At 44.4% G+C, this 18,898-nt stretch overlaps 1 protein-coding gene across 1 annotated transcript in view; it reads left to right on the plus strand.

Annotated features, from left to right (window-relative positions):
• Positions 1-18,608, plus strand: part of SMG1 (SMG1 nonsense mediated mRNA decay associated PI3K related kinase) — a 106,944-nt gene extending 88,336 nt beyond the window's left edge. The window contains 13 exon segments of the mRNA XM_044304119.1: positions 568-794; positions 1,681-1,831; positions 1,920-2,109; positions 3,546-4,015; positions 5,146-5,286; positions 8,670-8,822; positions 8,901-9,080; positions 13,700-13,927; positions 14,046-14,257; positions 14,342-14,448; positions 14,924-15,103; positions 15,944-16,050; positions 16,317-18,608. Of these exon segments, the coding sequence (XP_044160054.1) occupies positions 568-794; positions 1,681-1,831; positions 1,920-2,109; positions 3,546-4,015; positions 5,146-5,286; positions 8,670-8,822; positions 8,901-9,080; positions 13,700-13,927; positions 14,046-14,257; positions 14,342-14,448; positions 14,924-15,103; positions 15,944-16,050; positions 16,317-16,394 (2,424 nt within the window). The 3' untranslated portion in view covers positions 16,395-18,608.
• Positions 18,609-18,898: the final 290 nt, after the last annotated feature.

An 18,898-nucleotide genomic window follows, 5' to 3' on the forward strand; every position in this document is an offset into this window, starting at 1 on the left:
TCTATATCGGCAGGTCCAACCACCCCATCCCTTTTACTAAACTAAATACAATTTTAATAGTTAATGACCATCATAATTATTTGTCACTAATATTTCTATAAGTTATATATTCATACATTTATATAGATTGATTACTTTATATAAAAAATCAAATGTATAACTATAACGACACATTATTCTTTACATTCCTATTTACTAATTTGTAAACTATAACCTATTCAAATCAGAAATAACAGAACCAAAGAAACGAGCGTAAAATGTATATTTATTATTCATAACATAACAAGATTGTAGCTTTAAAATATATTATAAACCAATAAAAATTTACTGTTAAAAAAAAAAAAAGTTTTACAGACAGCTCGTCCCTGTCTGCCATTGGCTGCTCCTGCCCGACACCGGATGTTTTCATCAGTGTACAGGGAGAAGCGGGGGGAGTATATTACCAGTGAGGGGCCCGGCACATGTAGGGTGGTTTTCTTGAAATTGGATAACTCCTTTAAATTCTGACTTGTTCCTTGTTTACTGAACATTGCATATTCTTAATTTTTTATTTATTTTTTTATAAAGGAATTGAACTCAAACTTCTGTCAGATAATTTTCCCTGAAGCTCTCAGATGCTTGATGAAAGGCGAGCAGACATTAGAGGCCATGCTGCAAGAATTGGACAACCTGATTGAACAGACAACAGATGGGACTCCGCTGCAGGCTGTGGTCGATTCACTGCAGACCTATCTGAGGAACGCAGCCATGGGTCTGGAAGACGAGGCAAATGCTCACTACATTGACATTGCCAGGTATTAAGCAGTCTGAACTACAGTATATGAATTGGGGTGTGTTGTATATGGTCGATTGTCTTTATAAGGGAATGAGTGGCAGACATTTCTGCATTTATTTTATGCATACAAAAAGCCTAAGAAACCAATAATTTGTTAAAATAGGTATTCTGTTTGGCATACATCAAAAGTACATGATACTATGATAGATTTTATTAGGTGACGGTGACATGTGTTTTACTTTCCTGCAGCCTGTAGTTTCAATTTCCTTGTCTGCTGTTTGTCTGCAGCTGTTTCTCTCCCCCTCTGTGAGTTTTTGCTGTGAGAGGGGAGGAGGAGAAGGCGGGCAGCTCATACAGAATAGCTCCCATCCACTCAGTACCATAATAGAGGGAAGGTTTATGGTGACAGGGAGAGCATGAAACATTATACCCAACACTTCTGGCTGCATTGCATGTAATATATGCCTTGTAGTTGTCTAAGGCTTTGTTCACATCTCTGTTCAGCCTTTCCGTTCTCCTGCCCCGTTTAGGAGCAGGAGAACAAAGGATGAATAAGGAACATAACTGACGCCAAACGGAGCCCTTAGGCCCCCTAGACTATAATGAGGTCTGTTGTGTTTCCGCTCAGAAGATTATTTTGAAGCAGAGACAAAAGTCCTGCATGCACAACTTTTGTCTCCTCTTCAAAATCGTCTTCTGAGCGGAAACACAACAGACCCCATTATAGTCTATGGGGTCCTAAGGGCTCCGTTTGGCGTCGGTTATGTGCCTTTTCCGTCCTTTCCGTTCTCCTGCTCCTAAACTGAGCAGGTGAAAGGCTGAGTGGTTATGTGAACGAAGCCTAAGGAGTGGTAGTGATACTTTTTTTATGAATATGTATTGATGGGTGCACTTTCTTTTTGCAGGTTACTTCATTCTCAATATGGAGACCTAATTCAGCCAAGAAATGGATCTGTGGATGAAACTCCAAAAATGTCAGCTGGTCAGATGCTTCTTGTGGCGTTTGATGGGATGTTCGCTCAGGTCGAAACTGCATTTGGATTATTACTTGAAAAGGTAAGTATTTATTGATGTCCTGATGAATAAGATTCTTATTAAATGCAAATTATGACAATTATGTTTGTTTTTGTTTTTTTTGCCTTAGTTGAAACAAATGGAAATCCCACCTGCTTGGAGAAAGGTTGACATCATCCGTGAAGCACGCAGTACTCAAGTGAACTTTTTTGAAGATGAAGAACTTCGGCGTGTTTTGGATGAAATATTCTTCCTAAAGAGACTACAAACCATCAGGGAATTCTTCCGACTTTGTGGAGTTTTCTCTCAAACCTTGTCTGGTAAGTAATTCTCTAGTCTGTCGATTATAAAATCATATCCAGGTAAGACCGTAGTCTTCTGCTTGTTTGTTTTCAGGCCTCTTACCGCATCATAGTAAAATGCATGGCTGTGCTCAAAAAGGAAAACGAATTAATACCCATTTCATTTATACCTACCATGTAGCATACCTTTAAGGCATAGCTCACACCTCCAGTGATTTGGTCAGCGATTGTGAGTCGAAAGCCGGTGCGGGTCAAAAACACACAACAGATACAAATCTTTTCATTATAAGCTTCATAGGACCCAGTTTTGGTATTGACTCAGTCACTGATGGAAATCCCTGACCAAATCACTGAGTGAACTAGGCCCAAACCTATACAAGTTGGACAACCGATGTCCATTTGCTTTGAGTTTCCCATTTGTGAACTTCTATTATCCAGACCTAGTAGCCAATCCACATGGTCAGCCTTGGTGGACCCTGATGTATCTGTGTATCACATTGGTGCCCATTGACTTAGAGCGGGGATGGCCAAACTTCCATCATGCCCTTCTGTGCACGCTGATGGCTGTAGGCAGTGTGGGCATGCTGGGAGTTGAAGTTTTGCAACACCTGGAGAACCACAGGTTGGCCATCCCTGACTTAGTTTTTTCTGGGTTTCTTATTGATGACCAATCTTTAGGATAGGTTACATAGTACATAAGGCCGAAAAAAGACATTTGTCCATCCAGTTCGGCCTGTCATCCTGTAAGTTGATCCAGAGGAAGGCAAAAAAAAAAAAAACCCTGTAAGGTAAAGCCAATTTTCCCCACTTTAGGGGAATAAAAAATTCCACAAGGTTTCGATTCCTGGCACCCGCTGCCGATCAGCTGTTTTCAGATTCTTTGGCACCAGAACTGTACAGCTGCATACATTGCAGTGCTTGGTTATTGCGCTGATCCAATTCACAGTGGACGGAGCTGTTTACTGTGTAATTCTCATGCCGGAGATTCTGTAAACAGAAGAACCTATAGGTGGCTCCAGTAAAGGGACCATGTACATATGAATACATTATTCTAATATAATTTTACAATATAAATGTTAAAAGGGTTTTCCAACATATTTTTACTGATGACCTATCGGTATGTGATCGGCGTGGGTCCGACACCTGGGGCTTCTCACAGCTCACCAAGCACAGCGTCTATTTGATAGCAGCTGTGCTTGGTATCACGGCTCAGCCCCATTTACTACAACGGAGCTGAGCTGCATCTAGGCCATGTGACCAATGAACGTAACGTCACATGGCCTAGGGAAAGCTGCAAGAAGGCGGCAGCGCTATTGCGAGCTTCAGTGGCTTCTCAAACGGCTCATCGGTGGGGGGTCCCAGGTGTTGGACACCCTTTTGATCAGATACTGATGACCTATCCAGAGGTTTATTCATGTTTGTTTTTGTTTTTTCCCCCTCTTTTGTCTCATTAGGAAAGTCCCCAATAGATGATCAAACCCCTGTAAATGGACCGGTTCAGCTAGTCAATGTTAAAACCATGTATAGAAATTCTTCTTTGAGTGAAGAGCAGATGGCCAAACCAATTAAGTCATTTACTGCTGATTTTGTGAGGCAGCTATTAATCGGCCTCCCTACACAGGCCTTGGGGCTGACCCTGTGCAGCTACATCAGTGCACTGGGGGTGGATATAATTGCCCAAGTAGAAGCCAAGGACTTTGGGGCTGAAAGCAAAGTCTCTGTTGATGATCTCTGTAAGAAGGCCGTGGAGCACAACATTCAGATCTCCCGCTTCTCACAGCTTGTGATGAACAGAGCTACTGTCTTGGCCAGTTCGTTTGACACTGCTTGGAAGAAACAAGACTTGGTCCGCCGCCTAGAAACCAACATTGCATCCTGCAAAACCAGCATGCAACGTTTACAGCTGCACATTGCAATGTTTCAGGTAATGATAAACCAGATAGTTTTGTTGCAACATGCTTATGAGAGAGAAGCTGATTATTCGCCTATATATTTCTTAGAGGTTGTCCAGGATTTTGATATTGATGGCCTGTTGTCAGGACAGTCCATCAGTATCATATCAGCGGGGGTCAGACTCTCCGCCAACCAGCTGCTCTGGCACCAGAACTACACCACTACATCAATGGACCGAGTGCTGCAGCAACCAGCTCCGCCCAGTAAAAGTGAATGGGAGCAGCCCTGCAGTTAATGGATGGATCTACACACCAGTGAGATCACCATGAGAAAAATGTATGGCATGAGGCAGGAACAAGTACATGACCATTTTCGTCACAGGTCATTAAAGGGGTTTTAAGCATACTTTTAGTAAACTTTTTCTTTATGCTTTTGGAACGTAGTGACATCATTTACTGTTGAATTGCACACTTACCATATCCTAGGACTGCCTTTGTGCCTTCCTGTGGATGCATACTATGACTTTCTTAGGCAGTTTAAAGGGCATCTGTCAGTAGATTTGTACCTATGAAACTGGCTGACCTGTTACATGTGCACTGGGCTGCTGTGTTGGTCCCATGTTCATATGTGCCCCACATTCCTGAGAAAAATTTTAATATTTGCAAATGAGCCTCTCGGAGCAATGGGGGCGTTGTCATTACTCCTAGAGGCTCTGCTCTCTCTGCAACTGCTGCGCCCTCTACTCTTTGACAGGGCCAGGCAATGTAAACCTTATCACACCTGGCTCTGTCAAAGTGCAGAGGGCGCAGCAGTTGCAGAGAGAGCAGCGCTTCTAGGAGTAACGACAACGCCCTCGTTGCTCCTAGAGGCTCATTTGCATTAGTTAAAACGTGTGAACAAGAGACCAACCGAGATGCCTTCAGCTGACAAGCGCACGCAGCAGGTGAGCCAAGTTCATAGGCACAAATCTGCCGACATGCCTTTTAACGGCATCCGTATTACAGAGCAGTAATGTGATTTTCAGACTGTTCTGTCTTGCATCTGCAACCAAATATATCTACGTGACCCAATGACTGTTCATTAGTCGTCATGAATATTCTTATCCAGTAACATGCAAATAAAAAAAATAACTAGACATCTGTTACTTGTCTTTCATTTCAGTGGCAACATGAAGATTTACTGATCAGTCGCCCGCAGACGCCATCTGTTACTCCTCCTCCTCCAAGGTCTGCAATTTTAACAAGCATGAAGAAAAAACTTCATACACTTGGACAAATTGACTCTTCTATTGCTGCATCCCAGGTATATATTTTTTTTATTACATCTCGTGTGGCTGATCTCTCAAGCATTGGGACAATGACTATTAATGGTGCATAAAGGGCACCTTTATTCTTCCTTACTCCATTGAAAACACATGCATGTTTGGGATGGTCAGGAGCAATAGCAGTCAGCTAAACGGCAGAAGTGCATGGCCGCCTAATAACACTATACACACAGATATGATAGATGCTATCTAGAGAAAAGAAGACATATTCCATCCTTTCATAGAGACTGTTTAGCTACAGGGATGCTCAACCTGCGGCTCTCCAGCTGTTGTAAAACTACAACTCCCACCATGCCCTGCTGTAGGCGGTCCGGGCATGCTGGGACTTGTAGTTTTGCAACATCTGGAGGGCCCCAGGTTGGGCAACTCTGATACACCATTTAAAAAAAAATTAAAATACATTTACTTCCACATAAGCACCTAGCATCAGTTTTAACGCAGCCCCCAAAGTGTCATTCAGCAGGCAAGTGTCCTGTAGTCTTGGCAGCAACCCCTCCCATCTAGGCTCGATTTATGGGAGGAGACGGTAAATGAGACGGGAGGCATCGCATGTGAATTCAAACCTAGATTGGGAAGGGTTGCCACTGGGTTTACAGAACTCTTGCCTGCTGAAGAAACACCCTGCCCACACTTGTAAAATGCAGACGGTGCTGAAGTTCTTAAAAAAAAACTAGATTTTTGTACTTGCCGTAAAATCTGTTTCTCTTCCGTTCGTTGGGGGACAGGCTTGACCATGGTATAGCTGCTGCCACTAGGAGGCGGACACTAAGCACAAAGGTGTGAGCTCTTCCTTTCATCTATACCCTTCCTAGAGGGACTAAACTAAAACAGTGCAAAAAGCAGTAGGAGAAGCAAGAAAAAACAGGAAAACCGAACAATGTACAAACCCAGAACCAAGTAGGCCACAAAGAGGCCCATAGAAAGAGAGAACGGGTGGGAGCTGTGTCCCCCAATGAACGGAAGAGAAACAGTGTTTTCTTATCAGTATCATTAGGGGACAGGCTTTTGAGCATGGGACGTTAGAGTAGCCCCAAGGGTGGGTCATAAACGAATAAACCCTCCAGCCAATCAGAGAACCGCTGTTTGCAAAACTCTACGCCCCAGAGAAGCGTCACAAGACGAAAAGGTGTGTAGCCGCCTTGCATACCTGAAGGGCCAAAGCCCCATGATGCACTACCCAAGAGGCCCCTACTGCCCGAGCAGAATGAGCAGTAACCGTGAAGCCCGGTCACTGATGCGGTACGCTTCCACAATGGCCAAACTAATCCATCGGGAAATTGAAGCTTTGGACGCAGCCAACCCTTGTCTAGGCCCCTCTGGAATGACTAACAAGGAATCCGTCCGCCGGAAAGAGGACGTCTGAGACAGATGGATGCGAACGGTTCGTACCAAATCCAGTGTGTGAAGTGACTGCTCACGAGGATGAGACGGGGCAGGAGAAAAGGAAGGTAAAAATCTCTTGAGATAGAATGCCGACACAACCTTCGGAAGGAAGGACTAAACAGGGCGAAGTACTACTTTGTTCTGATGGAAGATCAGGAAGGGGGACCGAATGGAATGAGCCGCAAGTTCCGACACCCTATGGTTGGAAGTGATTGCCACTAAAATGGCTACCTTGTAGGAAAGGAAGTGAAGGGGCAAAGGCTCAAATGGTGAGTACTGGAGACCGTTGAGCACCAGATTAAGGTCCCAGGGATTTACCAGAGGACGTTGAGGGGGCGCTGCGTGCACACGCAACCCCCTGCCAAAAGGTCGGAACCGCAGAATGCGAAGCAAAGTTCTGCTGAAATAGAATGAAAAGAGCTGAAACTTGCCCTTTTGAGAGAACTGAGAGCCAGCCCCAAGTCCATGCTCGACTGCAGGAAAGACGAGAGCTGTGGCAACAAGAAACGAATAGGAGACAGCTGATTGCATTCGCACCAACTAAAGTAGGACTTCCAGTTCCGGTGATAGATCCGGGAGGACTAAGGTTTCCTGGCACGAATCATGGTCTGGATAGGAACATTCGAGAAACCCCAAGCCCTTAGTACGGCGGCTTCAACAGCCATGCCATTAAGTATAGAGACCTTAAATTCGGGTGGAAGATCGGTCCCTGCTACAAGAGTTCTTCCTGAAGGGGAAGACGCAAGGGTTTGTCGCCGAGGAGGGCGACTAGGGATGCGTGCCACACTCTGCACTCGTGAATGACGGGCAGACCTTCAGACTTAATTTTTTGGAGAAGATGCAGAAGGAGGGGAAGAAGAGGAAACGCGCAAGGAAAGGGTCAACTGACTCCACTGAATCGTGAGGGCGTTGTACGCCAGGGGATTCCTGAACTGTGCAACGAAGTTCTCGACCCAACCGCTCGCAGATCACTAGAAATACCTGCGGGTGAAAAGCCCATTCGCCGGGATTGAAACACTCCCGGCTGAGGAAGTTGGCGATCCAGTTGTCGACGCCGGGGATGTGAACTCTGCCGACAGCGCAGAAACATGGCTCTCTGTCCAGCTGAGACAAGAGACAAAGCATCTGAAAATTTTTCCTTGGAACATGCTCTGACGTGTCCTCCCTGGAAGAGGCGAGACTCTCTGCGAGGTGGCCGAGAGACAGAAGAAATGGGGGACTCAGACACCCTTCTGGTGGAGGGTTGTCTGGCCCGTTTTGCAGGATGACCACGATGGGAATTAGCCACAGGACCCCTAGAGTCGGACTGTTTAGAGAATTGCCTTGCAGACATACGCCCCAGCATTTCCACAATGTGTTTTTTTTTTTTTTTTTTTGTATGGGAGACGTCCTGTATCATCTTTGACAGGGAACGCGCACACTCCGGTTCTACCATGGGCTGGACAGGAGGGGCGACTGGATAAGGGTCAGAGCCACTTGGCGGTGGGGCAGAGCACGAGCAGAGGGGATCTAACTGACAGCATTGGAATTTTGAGCAACAAAAAGAAAGGAAAAGAGAGAAAAAAAATCAAAAAAGATATAGCAGACCTGCAAAGCAGGGAAGTGTGCCTCCTACGGACACTAAGCTAAAACAGTTTTAGCTTACTCCCTGTAGGAAGGGTATAGTTGAAGGGATTAGTGCTTAGTGTCGCCTCCTAGTGGCAGCAGCTATACCCATGGTCAAGCCTGTGCCCCCCAATGATACAGATGAGAAACTTTATTTTATAAGTAATGCTGTGTGACTGCAGCTAAACATGGACATATTCTGAGATGGCTTTGTAGGTGGTTCAGGCGTGGTGGGGGTCAAAACGGATGGCAGGTTCCCTTTACTGAAACAAAAATAAAATGAGACCTTCCCTGTAGCCTGTGTAGTGTTGACTATAGAGCATGGATTCTGCTGTGTTTAGCTTGTAGTGATGTTTTATCGATTTCTGCATAGGAAAAACTTGCCACTTTAGAAGCCAGCATTGAACAGCGTCTAAAATGGGCAGGAGGGGCAAATCCCGCGTTGGCACCAGTCCTTCAAGATTTTGAGGCTACAATAAGTGAGCGAAGAAACTTTATGCTAAAGGAGAGTCAAAGAACAAGCCAGGTATGATGATGTCCCTAAAAGCTACAGCAGTTGATGTGGTGGCGGAGAGAAGATGACCTCTCCTGCATTGTTTCACAGGTAACCTTCCTGTGCAGCACCATCATACACTTTGAAAGCCTACGTACACGGACTGCCGAGACCCTGAGCTTAGACACCAGCTTATTTGAGCTCATTAAACGCTGTCAGCAGATGTGCTCGTTTGCTTCTCAGTTCAACAGCTCAGTTTCTGAGCTTGAGCTACAACTTTTAAAACGAGTGGTAAGTATTGGTTTTCTTCTCTAACTGTAGGTAATACCTGCCTTTTGTACTGACCAAAGTGACGGCATTTTGTTTTTGCTGTTTGGCAGTAAACGGTTCAGTCCTTTGCCCAGTTTCGCTATGTGCTGAGTGTGCAGCACTGGTCTGGGTGTGGGATGGTAGAGACGACTTATCCATTCTCTCTGCCTCGGAGACAAAGAACCCTTTCACACGGGAGAGTTTTCCGCACGGGTGCAATGCGTGAGGTGAACGCATTGCACCCGCACTGAATCCGGACCCATTTGTTTCTATGGGGGCTGTGCACATGAGCGGTGATTTTCACGCATCACTTGTGCGTTGTGTGAAAATCGCAGCATGCTATATATTGTGCGTTTTCCACGCAACGCAGGCCCCATAGAAGTGAATTGGGCTGCGTGAAAATCGCAAGCAAGTGCGGATGCGGTGCGATTTTCACGCATGGTTGCTAAGATGACAGTCTATTCACTGTATTATTTTCCAAAATAATAGCATTCTTTAATACAGAATGCTTAGTAGAAGGTCAATTGAGGGTTAAAAAATTAACTCTCCTCCTCTTGATCGCATAGCAGCCGGTCTCCTCCTCTTTAACCATGAGCTGCCGGCTAAAGGACCTGTGGTGACATCACATGGTCCATCACCGTGGTGATGGACCATGTGATTAGCTCAGTGACGTCACCACAGGTCCTGAAGAAAGAACAGGAGACCGGCAGCTACGCAATCAATTGGATGAGGCGAGTTAATTTTTTATTTTATTTTTTAACCCTCAATTGACCTATGCATTCTGTATTGAAGAATGCTATTATTTTCCCTTATAACCATGTTATAAGGGAAAATAATACAGTGAATAGACTTACATCCTAGCAACCATGCGTGAAAATCGCACCGCATCCTCACTTGCTTGCGGATGCTTGCGATTTTCACGCAGCCCTATTAACTTCTTTGGGGCCTGCGTTGCGTGAAAAACGCACAACATGGAGCCTGCTGCGATTTCACGCAACGCACAAGTGATGCGTGAAAATCACCGCTCATGTGCCCAACCCCATTCAAGTAAATGGGTCCGGATTCAGGGCGGGTGCAATGCGGATCAGTCTCACAAATGCATTGCAAGGATGGATCAGTCTCTCCGCTTGTCATGCGGACAGATGGATCCGTCTTGTATCTTTTTACACATTTTTACCGGTCTGCGCATGCGCAGACCGGAAGGACGGATCCGGCATTCCGGTATTTTGAATGCCGGATCTGGCACGAATATATTCCTATGGGGAAAAATGCCGGATCCGGCATTCAGGCAAGTCTTCCGTTTTTTTCGCCTGAGATAAAACCGTAGCATGCTACGGTTTTATCTTTTGCCTGATCAGTCAAAATGACTGAACTGAAGACATCCTGATGTATCCTGAACGGATTACTCTCCATTCAGAATGCATGGGGATATGCCTGATCAGTTCTTTTCCGGTATAGAGACCCTGTGACGGAACTCTGTGCCGGAAATGAAAAATGCTAGTGTGAAAGTACCCTAAAATATTAAGTTTAAATCCCCCCTTTCCCCATTTTACATATAAAATATATAAACAATAAATAAACATATTACATAGCGCTGTGTCTGAAAAGTCCAAACTTATATTATTAAAAAATATCTCCTATGCGGTGAGCGCCGTTTTTGTGCGTGGTATTGTGTATCGCAATACTTTTTTATGGTGACGACAGCGAATCAAAATTTTCGTATTGAAACAACCCTACGCCGATCTGATCGGCGTAGCGTTGTCACGATACCAAAATTTTGATTAGGTTTCGATTTGGCGACACAAAATTTAACTTGACGACTACATTTTTTTCAGTTCAGGAGCGGCTACTAGGTATTTTTTTTTTTGTCTGGAGCACTGTAATGTATAGAAGTGGGAGGACTGGAGGAGGGTATGTAATGTATATAGATACTCCATTCCTCCCTCTATATACGCTATATACCCTCCCCTTTCTATATACGCTATATACCCTCCCCTTTCTATATACTCTATATACCCTCCTCTTTCTATATACGCTATATACCTTCCTCTTTCTATATACGCTATATACCTTCCTCTTTCTATATACGCTATATACCTTCCTCTTTCTATATACGCTATATACCTTCCTCTTTCTATATACGCTATTTATACCCTCCTCTTTCTATATAGGCTATTTATACCCTCCTCTTTCTATATAGGCTATTTATACCCTCCTCTTTCTATATACGCTATATACCCTCCTCTTTCTATATACGCTATATACCTTCCTCTTTCTATATACGCTATTTATGCCCTCCTCTTTCTATATAGGCCATTTATACCCTCCTCTTTCTATATAGGCCATTTATACCCTCCTCTTTCTATATACGCTATTTATACCCTCCTCTTTCTATATACGCTATATATGCCCTCCTCTTTCTATATACGCTATATATGCCCTCCTCTTTCTATATAGGCCATTTATACTAGGGCTGCAGCTAACGATTATTTGAATAATCGATTAGTTGCCGATTAATTTCTACGATTAATCGATTAATCGGGAAAAACGACAAAATTACAAAACAGAGGTTTATATGATCTTACTTGAAAAATTATGTTCAAAGGCCATATTAAAACAAATTGTGGACGACACTTATGGGGGATCTGTGGACGACACTTATGGGGGATCTGTGGACGACACTTATGGGGGATCTGTGGACGACACTTATGGGGGATCTGTGGACGACACTTATGGGGGATCTGTGGACGACACTTATGGGGGATCTGTGGACGACACTTATGGGGGGATCTGTGGACGACACTTATGGGGGGATCTGTGGACGACGTTTATGGGGGATCTGTGGACGGCATTTATGGGGGATCTGTGGACGGCGTTTATGGGGGATCTGTGGACGGCGTTTATGGGGGATCTGTGGACGACACTTATGGGGGGGATCTGTGGACGACACTTATGGGGGATCTGTGGACGGCGTTTATGGGGGATCTGTGGACGGCATTTATGGGGGATCTGTGGACGGCGTTTATGGGGGATCTGTGGACGGCGTTTATGGGGGATCTGTGGACGACACTATTATGGGGGATCTGTGGACGACACTATTATGGGGGATCTGTGGACGGCGTAGTTATGGAGAGGGGGATATGTGCACTGTTATGGGCATAACAGTGCACAGATCCCTTTCCTCATAACAGTGCACAGACCCCCCTCCCCATAGCAGTGCCATACACAGACCCCCCCTCCTCCCCATAGCAGTGCTATAGACAGATCCTCCCCCCTCCCCATAGCAGTGCTATACACAGACCCCCCTTCCCCCTAACAGCCCCGGCGCTTGCATCTTTATTTTACCTTTTTACAATGACGCTCCCGCTCCTGTAACAGCCAGGCAGAGCGGACGGCGGCGTAACGTCACTCAATCACGTGACGCGCCTGCTCCGCCCACTTCATGAATGAAGGAGGCGGAGCAGGCGCGTCACGTGATTGAGTGACGTTACGCCGCCGTCCGCTCTGCCTGGCTGTTACAGGAGCGGGAGCGTCATTGTAAAAAGGTAAAATAAAGATGCAGCGCCCGCCCGCATAGCAACGAATCGGCGATTATTCGATAACTGGATTCGTCGACAACGAATCCAGTTATCGAATATAATCGATTACATCGATTAATCGTTGCAGCCCTAATTTATACCCTCCTCTTTCTATATAAGCTATATATACCCTCCTCTTTCTATATACGCTATATACCCTCCTCTTTCTATATACGCTATATACCTTCCTCTTTCTATATACCTTCCTCTTTCTATATACGCTATATATGCCTTCCTCTTTCTATATACGCTATATATGCCTTCCTCTTTCTATATACGCTATATATGCCTTCCTCTTTCTATATACGCTATATATGCCTTCCTCTTTCTATATACGCTATATATGCCTTCCTCTTTCTATATACGCTATATATGCCCTCCTCTTTCTATATACGCTATATATGCCCTCCTCTTTCTATATACGCTATATATGCCCTCCTCTTTCTATATACGCTATATATGCCCTCCTCTTTCTATATACGCTATATATGCCCTCCTCTTTCTATATACGCTATATATGCCTTCCTCTTTCTATATACGCTATATATGCCTTCCTCTTTCTATATACGCTATATATGCCTTCCTCTTTCTATATACGCTATATATGCCTTCCTCTTTCTATATACGCTATATATGCCTTCCTCTTTCTATATACGCTATATATGCCTTCCTCTTTCTATATACGCTATATATGCCTTCCTCTTTCTATATACGCTATATATGCCTTCCTCTTTCTATATACGCTATATATGCCTTCCTCTTTCTATATACGCTATATATGCCTTCCTCCCTCTATATGCGCTATATATGCCTTCCTCCCTCTATATGCGCTATATATCCTCCTCCTATATACATTGTATACCCTCCTCGAAGGGGTGTGGGCCCCTCGGTGACATCCATATGCTATAATAGGTCGTGTGGAAAGTGGTTGTCTTGGTGAGACCACATCTCGCTGTCAGTATATACGTTTACTTTGTGACCTGACGGATATCTAGAGAGTTACTTGTAACGCGTTCTTTGCAGGCAGCCTCCAACGAGCACACTATTGGAAGCCCCGAGTGGCTGGTTTCTGCCCACAAACAGCTGAGCCATGATATGGTGAATCAGAGAAATCTGCAGAGTGAGAAAGAGCAGCAAGTAGAAACTGTGTGTGAAACCATCCAGAATCTGGTGGACAGCATCAAGACTGTGCTCACCGGTCACAATAGGCAGCTAGGAGATGTAAAACACCTATTGAAAGCCATGGCAAAGGTAAGGCAAACATGTCATAGGAGCTGGGGACTGTTATCTGGTGGTTATTTCTTTATTTTTTTTATCATCTGAAATAGGTCAGGTGTAAATGTGACTTTTGCCACAATTTCACTTCTAGGATGAAGACGCAGCCGTGATTGATGGTGAAGATGTGCCATACGAGAACAGTGTGAGACAGTTTTTGGTTGAGTACAAGTCCTGGCAGGATAACATCCAGACTGTCCTGTTCACCATCGTTCAGGCTCTGGGCCAGGTGCGCACCCAGGAACATATAGAAATGCTGCAGGAGATCACTCCAACTCTGAAGGAGCTTAAGATGCAAAGCCAGAGGTAAGAGTTAGCACTTTCACCTAAGTTCAGATTTCACTTGGTCTTCTGTATTAACATTGACATACCCTACACTTTTCACTGCAGCATTTACGACAAGTTGGTGGGATTTGCTTCGCCTTTGGTAACTGATACTACAAACGAATGCGCCAGTCCAGTGTCCTCATCTATGTATCTGCCCAGCTTTGCTGCAGGTAATTTCATCAACCACTTCCAACAGCTGCTCCCGCGTCTTTAGTTTTATACTTTGTGTAGTGGATTAGCTTTGTCTTTTTGGCTTTAAAGAGGACCAGCCACCAATCCCAAAAAAGTAAGATATTTATGTATTATAGCTGATCGTTCTTTCCTGAGCATGGCATACTTTCACTTATGAATGAGCCCTTGTTCTGCATAGGGTGGCCACTCAGACCACCCTCAAAAGACGGACTTTATAACCCCAACCCCGGGCTCCGCTAAGCCGGCCCGACCCAAATAGACCACGCTTCCTCCCGGTCCGCATCTGACAGGGATTTCAAAAATTAAGTACAGTGAGTAGAAGTGGTATCAGGAAAACCTTGACTATCTTAGTAGGGATGTTCAGCATTGCATGTTTAAATTATTCCTACTTCTAAGGCACATGCATGCGTTGGATTTCATTTTGGCCATTATGTATATTTTGTCTCCTCAAAGCTGTACGAAGCAACACTCTCCAGAAGACCCAGCCAGAGGGCATGTCTCAGAATGCAAAAAAGCCAATTCAGAAAAACCTGGCCCCATCCGCAGACACCCCTCCCAGCACCATTCCAGGGCCTGTCAAGTGCATCGTTTCGAGTCCAAAAAAGGCAGTACGGGATCCAAAAACTGGCAAAGGTACATGCCCTGTGCTCCCATGCGAACAGCCTCTGCATTCCAGCATTTTACAGTGTGCATAGTATTAATAGGCTGCTTAATGAATTGCATTTATGTGGACCATATATTTGTAAGTGTTTTTTGTTTATTAGAAAAAGCAGGCTCTTAGGCCGAATGCACACCGCCTTGAAACACGGATGTGAGCGGTCTGTGGTATCCTGGCATCCTGCTGACAGCAGGAGCGCACGGCGTCATTGGTTGCTATGATGCCATGTGCTTCATGCCGCCGCTGCACTACAGTAATACACTTGAGTGTATACACATGAGTGTATACACTCTAGTGCAGCGGCGGCATGAAAGCGCACAACGTCATAGCAACCAATGACGCTGTACACTCCTGCTGTCAGCAGGATGCCAGGCTGGGATACCACAGACCGCTCACGTCCGTGTTCCACGGCCATGTGCATTCGGCCTTATTTGCATGGATGCATCTGAAAAGACCAGTAAAGACCTACTGATGTGTAGACTGCATTTGAGCCCTACCGTACGTTCGGCATATACACTGTGATCACCTCCCCAATTTTCTGATGCTTCTATGGTAAAGCTTGACCGGTCTATCTGTCCTGGCCTTCAGCAATGATTCTTCATGTACACACGTGATCACCATCTTATCTCTGGATGGCTAGGGTGACTAAGTGAGCATTACCACTGGAGCAGCCGAAGATTAGGAAGGTGAGTTTTTTTTATTTTAGCCGATCCACAGCACAGATCCGCAAGAACATCTGCACAAATAGTCAAGGAGACCTTATAAACAAAATGAGATCTTTAATTCTTTTTTTTTTTTTTGCCTCCCTCTTTCAGCTGTGCAAGAACGTAATTCTTATGCCGTCAGTGTGTGGAAACGTGTGAAAGCCAAGCTGGAGGGAAGAGATGTGGATCCTAACAGGAGGATGTCTGTAGCCGAGCAGGTACTTTTAGAAATAAAAAGCACGATGGTGGCTGATATTTCTTAATGAGACTGAAAGAAAAACTTGTGTGGCCTTAGGCTGTCTGCATACACATGCATGCTGATCGGTCAGGCCTGAGCTTGGGCCTAGAGGAGAAGACCTGCCCTTCAGATGTGCATCTGTCTCCATTGAAATCTATGGAGAGCAGCGAATAAATATAAATACAGTTAGTGTTCCTAGTGTAGATTGTCCTGGCTTACCAGTTCGCTTTTCTATGTTTATTTTAGGTGGACTTTGTGATTAAGGAGGCAACAAACCTAGATAACCTGGCTCAGCTGTATGAAGGTTGGACAGCTTGGGTGTGAGAAAGAAGACTGCAAACAAGCCTGGTTCAGCACAGTCCGAAATCCACCAGAATCACTCAAGTCTCAGGCATCCACAGCCGCGCCAAGGCCGGTGGCGATGTATACTGGGGGCTTAATCTAGGAAATCCTGGTGCAGTGGGAAAAGGAATCCCACAAGAACGCTGCACCCAGAGAAATGTTAAACATCAATGGTCAGCAATCCCCAGGGCACAGAGTATAACGCTCACCGTCTGGTTAACGTGATTGTCTTTCTGCTACGGAAGATCTGACAATAAGTCTGACAAATGGCTGCAGAAAGAAATTGGTATCCTCCAGACAGCATGGTGATCCAGAACTCTCTTCCATGTGACCCTGTCAACAATTGAGGAAATGCTAAACCCTGTTCGTAAAGGGGGGAAAACTGGGGCCATCAAGGATTTGCTGTGAAGAAGATGCTGTCAGTTTCTTGGGGTTACTCTTGTTGCTCGGCAACATTATTGGTTGAGTTGACCAGTTTAGCACAGACGAGGCTAGGAGATGAAGCATGCCTTGCATAAAAAAAAAACATAGCTGAAAAGAAGCAGCCAAAGAACAGAATTGTGAAGTTAGGTGGACTTCTGAGAAGAAGAAAAAGCCTTGTTCTCCATTCTTTTCTTCCCCTAAATTCTCGTAGGTTAGGAAGACTTGTTATTTTCTTGTACTTCTCACTCAGTAGTCAGCTTTTACTCTATGTACGTTCGCTAGTTGGGCAGAAATCCAAATAAAACTTAGAGCTTTCAAAACCATTCATGTAGATGATTCCCTATGGATAGACCTAGCAGTGTCCACATCCTCTCCTGAAGGGATCAGCACTGTACATTGAAACCACAACGTGTTCTTCCGATCAGAAAACCGCTCGTTTATAGTTATTTTTCCAGTTTTTTAACACAATTCTGGTGGAGGTAGACTGCAGTAGTGGAAAATTCACAATGTGAGAGTTTTTCATACTTTTCCCAGTATGTGTGAATTGAGATTCCTTGCCCGCATTAGCAGTGTCCATTCTGAAGCGGTGCTTATTCAGTTATATGGCTCCAACTCATGCGTGATTTTTCTATTTTTCATCTTTTTTTTAACTTTTTTTTTCTCATTTGAAAAGACACATGGATCCCCAAAGACACAGGTTTTCTTAAACTGCTTTAGATATACGTATAGAAATTTCAATTTACTGATCGTCTCTTTTGCTTTTACCTCCGACGTTCTGTAGGACATTGCATACACATGACCACCCACGAGCTGTCCAATCAGAGGTGAACCGTACTATCCTTCATTTAGCTAGTTATGCCATAGCCGGTAGGGATTTGTTGTAAATCTTGATGACTTTAAATGAACACTGTTGAACTCCCTTTTTTGTGCTATTTTTATGTTCTTCCCTTTAGTTAATTTCCCATCTGCATAATTTAATTTTAATTGCCATTGTGTTCCTGTGTATGTGATTTATTCATTTGGTGTGGTCCCTGAGAATAAGTCCCAGCGTGAAAGCCAATTGATCTGCCATCTGATGATACTGGATATTACTAAGAGCACATATTCTGTCTGTTTAGGGAGAATCTCGATTCAACCAGCAACTGCCATCAAACCGCTAACTACGTTACCAGCAATATTTCATGACCTTTAACGTTCCCCGTCAGGGAGGACTACAGCACGTGGTGGCAAAATCTGTTTCAGCTCCCCCTCGGCCTCTGACGAGACCATTTAATCAGTTTGAGAATTTTTTCACTTTTTTTTTTTTTCCGCTCTTCCCGCCCTTCCCCTTCACCAAACCTAAAGTATTAACAGAATTCACGTAAAAAGTTGTAATGTTGCGGTTAGTGTACCTGTCAGTGTAGGGATGGCAGTCGTGTTTTACTCTGGCCGCTAAGAGTTTATAAATGCTGAGTAATGCATGCCGTTTTGTGTACCAGCAGACATTACTTAAAAGGGTGATGGTAAGACTTTGTCCGTCAGAATTCTATGTAAAGGAATAACAGATTTTTTTTTTTTTTTTTTTTTTTTTTTGAGCCACTTTTACTATTAACAAAAATCCTTGTAAGGTGTAGATAAAGTGAGGAAAGACTGTTCCATTTAATTTCCTGGGAAACGTTGACATTAATGCACTTCACGGACACCTGTAATATTACATTTCTGCTTTCAGATACAAAGGTCTATGAAGAATCGGAATCTTAATGTTGAAATAAAGTTACATACTTCCTTATTAAACTGTATTAGTTTTTGATAACTGGATGGCGTTCAGTCCTAAAATAAAAATGCTTTGCTTTACTTACATGGAGTACAATCTTCTGGTGTCTTTGGACTCTCAAAGGTCTTGCAGGGGCAGACTGGCCATAGACCTTATGGGGAAATCTCCCAGTGGGCCAGTGCACAGGGGGTCATCCAAGCCCTCCTCATGGCCACTGTCCAGTTACATAAAGATCTGATTAGTAATGCTAGGAGCATCAGGTACTTTTGGCCTGGCCAGCAGTTGCAGGTGCCTTCCTGAATTCAGCTGT

Source organism: Bufo gargarizans, chromosome 8, assembly GCF_014858855.1.
Source record: "Bufo gargarizans isolate SCDJY-AF-19 chromosome 8, ASM1485885v1, whole genome shotgun sequence".
Taxonomy (NCBI): domain Eukaryota; kingdom Metazoa; phylum Chordata; class Amphibia; order Anura; family Bufonidae; genus Bufo; species Bufo gargarizans.